Source organism: Spermophilus citellus, assembly GCF_964194105.1.
Source record: "Spermophilus citellus genome assembly, chromosome: 4".
In the NCBI taxonomy this organism is placed as follows: Eukaryota; Metazoa; Chordata; class Mammalia; order Rodentia; family Sciuridae; genus Spermophilus; species Spermophilus citellus.
Genome location: NC_138185.1, coordinates 231,133,294 through 231,139,475, shown reverse-complemented (window position 1 = coordinate 231,139,475; position 6,182 = coordinate 231,133,294). Strand labels below are relative to the sequence as shown.

Genomic DNA, 6,182 nt, shown 5'->3' with positions numbered 1-6,182 from the left:
CCCAGCAGGACAGATTTGGCCTCCGCCCCTTGCCAATTGGACTCTCAGAGTCCTTACAGCTGCTCCTAGAAGAATCAGAGACCCCGCAGAAGGACCAGGAGTGAGAAGACTGTCTGGTGTTATGGAGAGATTGTAATAAATCACCGAGTCGATCTTAAAGCAGGAGACAGAACCTTTGTTGGCCAGCTGGGGGTCTGCATGCACCAGCTGGCAGGCCAAGGGAGGGCTGCCAGTCTACCCCCTTCGCCCTCCTCCCGGGGTTAGAGGACACCTTTATAGTCCAAAACCACATGAATCATAAGTAGCTGCTGCTATGATTCAAAACCATAAGCAAACATCATGAGATCTAAAATCATAAGCAGAAGGGGGAGTGGGCCAAAACGTCCCTAGTTTAGCACAAGTTAAAGAATGGTTACCAATGTCTAGACAATTAAACTCCGACAGGGTCTATTGCCCAAGAACAATGGGAACCAAAGAGAGAACAATTTCACATTGTATAAGAATTGCCATTTTATGTCACCAAACATGCTGTGCTAAGCCACTGTAGATGGGTACACAGGGAGGTGTTCCCATGGGAGAAGAACCTCTTACATGATGTGGAGCCTCAGGGTAAAATGGAGTTTGGTCACTGTCCATATAGCCTGGCCCGTAACAGCAGGAGGAGGGCTCTGCTGGATTTATTAATCCAAATCACCTGGGCAGAAACAGACTCTGTGTGTGTGTTGCTGAATGAGGTCATCTGACAAAATCCCTGGGTAAGTTCCTGGTGTCATGTTGGAATTGGATGGAAGACTGGAGGCTACTTCCACCCTCCCCATGTCATCTCTGAAGATCTGGCTGGTCAAAGAAGGTGGCCCTGACAGATGGAGAGAGATTCTTCTGTAGGATTCGCTAGGCCTGAGCTCTCTTTGTGGGCTTGCTGGAGCTGCAGGTACCTGGAACACTGAATGTGTGATGACATTCACTATTAAAGAAGGGTCCAAGTCTGGAAAGTTGGGCCGTCTGCACTACATAGCCTGTTCTGTGCCCCTTATCAGTTTTATGCAAAGTTGTTTCTTTTTCTATTTCTGAGAAAAGCAAAGCCTGGTGTGAAGTGGAGAAAACACTGGAATGAAGCAACAATGTCAGGGAGGTCAGGGAGAAGGAAAGCCACGGAGTTCCAGACTGGCTTTGCTGATGAAGCTGTCTGGGCAGGCAAATTGTCTGCACCTCTCAGAATGTGTGATGCAGAGCTCAGGAGGCAGCGTGGGGATGCAGGGGTGGAGGCCGTGGCCCTTTTGACTCAGCACACCCTCCTGCCCCACAGGGCAGAGGCCAGGCAGCAGTCCAGCCAGCAACAGACACTGGACAAGCATCTCCGGGTTGGCAGGAACGCACCCAAGTCCTGGCTGTCCTGATGCATCTTGATGTCTGCTACTTTCCCCAAAAAAGTGCAAAAGGGGATTTGGGGGATAGCAAATTGTGCAGAAGAAGGCCAGGTGGGGAGTTAACACTGCCCACTGCACAGCCTCCTCAGAGGACCCCTCCCAGCCCCCGTGTGTCACCCTTCCATGGCTGTTTCCAATGCTGGGCTTGCTGCTCAGGCGCAGCCGGTGACTGCTGTGCCTCCATCAGGCTGGAGGAACTCTGCTCTTGCTGCAGCATTTGAGGAAAAGTATCCATGCACACGTTGCCCAAGGGAGACCCTGCACACCGACTTACACATGTGTGTTTGGGGAAAGGAAGGTCCTAACATGAGTTCCTCAGCTTGGGGTCCAATTAGATGAAGTGGACTCATGGCCTCCCGAGGGATGAGACCACAGACACAGGTCCCTAGAAGACTGTGCCCCGTGGTTCAAGAGATGAGACCAGGAGAGAGATCACAGGCCCTGGAGCCAGCCTGGATGGAGCTCAGGCCCTGCAGGCAGCAAGGGTCTGGGACTCCATCCTGACCTCGGGGGCTGGAGTGCAAGAATTCCCCCCTGCAGGAGCAGCACCTCACAAGGAGCTCCACATTGAGGGCCTCCTGTTCTTCAGTGATGAAGCCCCATCATGCCAGGGTCAGGATGCCATGATCACCCCCAAGGAGAGAGCTGAGGGGAACAGGCCAGGGCAGCAGAGCCACTGCCAACAGGTCTCAGTCTGTCAAACTGTAGGAGAGAAATGAAGTCACCCGGGACGCCGACCTCGCTGAAATAGTACCTGCTGGGACTTCAGGAGTGGAGCTGGGCACAGCTGCAGCCACAGGAGGTCAGGCCAAGTGCAGCAGATGATGGTCCACTGCTGGGCGGCCTCAGCTGTCCTCCCCAGGGCTCCAGAATCTCCTGGGGTGCACGAACACAGCACAGAGCCACAGGCCCTGGGGCGCCACCCCATGACAGGGCAGGCCTCCGATGGGCAATGCCCTGGGATGATGGAAGTGTGTCTTTGACACTCCACCTGGGACCTGGAGCGGCTCTTCATCTCAGCCTGGTGGCCCTGACTTCAGTCTGTGGCTGCTAGACCCACTTTGGATAAAGCAGGCACTGCCATGACGTTCACCCAGGATTCAGTCGTTAAGCCCAAACCACCTGCCATCTCTTCAACCAAACCCCATAGCTGCCTTCCCTGTTCCTCCCTGTCTCCTCACGGCCCTGTGTGTGCCAGGTGAGGGAGGAGGGACACAGTGGCGGAGGCCATGACCACAGGTGGGACCTGCTATGTGCCCGGGGCAGGCTCCAGGGTGCAGCTGGGCAGTGACCTGGAGAGAGGGGACTCAGCCCCCACAGGGAGCACGTCCTGGCTCTGCTCAGGACTGCTTTGAGGATAACAGAGGGGAGACGAGGAAACACGGAGCGGCTGGAGCTCCCAGGCCCAAACACCACAGCCCGTGGACAGGCAGCCAGTGGGCATTTGACAGCTGAGCTCCGCTCAACCTTCCCCTTTATCTTCACTAATGAAGCCATCATATGTACAGGGAGAGGCACAGAGCTGGGCAGGGAGGGGTGCACTTGGGAGAAAGCTCAGGCAGCGCATCCAGATGTGTTGGAGAAATGAGGAAGTCCTTCACCAACACCCGAGGGAGCAGGGTGGTTGAAAGGTGCCCTTCACCGGGGCCTGGAACTCGTCTTCCCTGGGAGGTGCAGAGGCCTCATTTCTGAGGTCTGTGGGTGGGGCGGGGATCAGCACCTACATTGTAGGGGAGATTCTGCGCTGTGCATTTTCACTTTCTCTCTTTATTTAAAGGGTGCTGACACAGAGAGCTTCGGATGCCCTCCACACCAGCCTGCTCTCCCAGGAGCCTGGCCCTGCTGCTCCCAGGCTCTCGGTTACTTCCACCCTGAGTTCAAGGGGATGTGGACACAGCATGGAGAGGAGGAGTGAGGTTTGTACAGTGCCCCACGAGGGTCAGAGGCTTGCTGCTCCCCTCCACTGGCCTTTCTGGTTGATTTCTGGGGAAGGCAGTGTCCACCCAGAGCTCCATCTTCCACCAAGCGCAATCTGCACTCAGCTTGGGCCTGGTGGGGATTGGAGGCTACTTCCCTGGCTGCCTCAGCTCCCCGCCCTCCCCCACTGCCACTGTGGAACAGGCCACTTCGGCTGGAGGCAGGCCTCAATTCCCTGAGCTCCCTTTGGGTTTAGAGGAGAGGTCACCTAGAGAGTCCGGGCTCAGCACCCTGAGAAAGAGAGGAAGTGTTGAAATACTGTGGACATGACAACTCCCACTGGTCCCAGGGCCTGCAGCCTCGGGTCTCGTGCAGCCAGAGGCTCAGGCTCAGCTTGGAGACCTAACCAGCACCCAAAGATGTGGAAGACACTCACGTGTGGTGTGGAAATGTTTATTTCAGAGTGCTGATCGGTGATCTCTCAAGGTCAACTTGTGCCAGGAGGAGGAGGACTGTGCGTCTCTCTCTCTGCCTCTTCTTCATGGATGTCACTTTGGGTGCTCTGTATTCCACAGGGGTCAGGAGGCTGGCTGGCTGGCTGTTATTAAGCTTCTTCTCCTGCTGCTTCTCCTCCTGCTGCTGCTTCTTCCTCTTTGACAGTCTTGATAGTCTTTGCATTCAATGCATATGCAATGAGCAGTGCTGCGATGAAGACATAGAGACGGCCATACAGCAGTCTCAAGTAGATGATCAGTTCTGGGTTCCGGTCTACCGTCCGCACTCTCTTTGGAAGCTGCCCACTCTCCACACTCCCACCATGACCTAATTTGTCACAATTAGGAGGCTCCCAGCCTACGTGACAGTGACAGTGCCTGTGATTGTTGCAGACCCCTTTATAATTGCACTTTTCAGGGAGACAGTCATAATCCAGTGCACTTATTGATGTGTTACATGAACTGCCAATGCACATCTTCCCGCTGCCACACGGGGTTCCTGTCCTCACTTTTCCAGCATCAGTGGTCCCTGATGAACGGTGTTCGTCCATTCCAAAGCAGTAGGCCCCGTCGATGTAAGACTGGTGGAACGAAACGTGCTCCTGTAATATGGGGAGGCGGGTGACGTTATTACACTGCAGCCTTCCGCACATCTTGTCAGCTCCAGTACAGGGAGTGTACACCATCTCATTCTCTGATCTCCCACAGTGTCCAAATCGGTGCGATGCCAAGTTTATAGAGTAACAAGCATCCTCAGCGTTCATAGCAGATTCACCAAAGATCTCCTTGCAGTGCATGGTGCGGTCGGTACAGTTGCCATTGTAACAGTAGCCGTCTTGACTGCATGGAGTTCCATCTTGCAGGTAAGTATCTTCAGGGCAGTTGCTGTCACTTCCAGAGCAGTGCTCTGGGAGATCACACACGTTTTGGACAGTTCTGCAAAGTATCATCATGGGGCTGTGGGTGCAGTTGGCATAGCAGGCTCCTCGATCACAAGAGCTTCCCTCTGTAAATGTACACTCGGTGTTGCAACAGCCACTGGTGTAACACTCCTTCAGGGGCCCACAGTCACACTGTTCCTGGCCTTCCACTATGTAATTCCCACAGCGGTTCATTGTTATGCTGCTATTATGAAGAACCCTCTCAGAGCTGTAATAGCACGTATTAAGTGAAGGATTACTAACTATATGCTGTATATGTGTGAAGGAACAATTACTGAATGCATCTGTTACCCCAGGTCACCTGAACATAATACATGTGTCCCTTCTCTGGCAAACACAGTTGCTTCCATCATACAGCACACCAATCATTCTCCCCTGCTGGTTGGCAGCAATGATAGCTAACAATATCGCAGGCCTGTATAGTGCAGCGACAAAGGTGATGGATCCTTTGTTGCACATACTATATGGAACTGGTTCAAATGCAGATTCATGTGGTTTTTCTTTAAGTACTAGTGTGCAGGAGGCAGGTCTAAATGGCCAGTAGAATATATCCTCGTAATGTCTGTGTATATCCATCCCTGACGGATACCATTCACCACTAGGAAATGAAACAGGATCACTCTCGGAATATACCACCACCATAGAAATGTAGAACCTGAACTCAATACCCCTCATAAGGGTGTCGACTATGTTAAACATGTGTATTAGGAACTCAGAACACTGGCTGACATTGTCGTATCTGCTATACATGGAGCGGGAACACTGCACGATCCCCTTCAGGGCAGCCTCATGGCCACTATACATCATGCTTGAAATCCGAGGCTCTGCACTGTAGTTCACTCCAGGGCTCAGGGGGCTTGGGACGTCCTTGTGGTCCAGACCGTACATTGGTCCCATGGTGTTTTTATCGGCCACCAACTGTGAAATGATGTGGTCAAACCTGTTTGAATCCCTGAGAGGTGAGATTTCATACGTGAGGTCATCCAACATCATGACACGTTCCATGCCCCCAGAGCACGTCTCAACGGTGACCGTGGACAGAGGAATGTCCTCCACGTAGCCGAGGAAGTAGCAGTCTTCAGGGAAGTAGGGGTAATCCATCTGCAGGGTTCCTTGGTCATCCTGAGTGGCCAACACCATGTGTCTGGGCCACAGAAGATGTTGTCTCCAAAGATGGATGACATGTCTCTGGCCCCCGAAACGCAGGCTGTAGGAAATATGTCCTGAAACAAGGAGAGGAGCCACATGTCTTATTAGTGTGCTGTGCTCACTCAGTTAGGCAGGAGGTCAATTCCTGAACCTCATCAAGAGGTCAGCAACTACACCTGCCCTCTCAGTGACCCCACCTCACTAAAGACAGTGTCCACTGTTCTCTCCAAATGCTGGGCTGTGGGCAAGGCAGG

The 6,182-nt window shown here is 53.2% G+C and overlaps 1 protein-coding gene across 1 annotated transcript; it reads right to left on the bottom strand.

Moving 5' to 3' along the window:
* Nucleotides 1–3,948: 3,948 nt before the first annotated feature.
* On the bottom strand, nucleotides 3,949–5,919 carry LOC308648325 (disintegrin and metalloproteinase domain-containing protein 21-like; the record flags this gene model as incomplete). The annotated part of the gene is made up of 2 exons (XM_081292943.1): nucleotides 3,949–4,987; nucleotides 5,369–5,919. 2 exons carry the CDS (start codon nucleotides 5,917–5,919, stop codon nucleotides 3,949–3,951), a joined length of 1,590 nt encoding a protein of 529 aa, XP_081149069.1.
* Nucleotides 5,920–6,182: the final 263 nt, after the last annotated feature.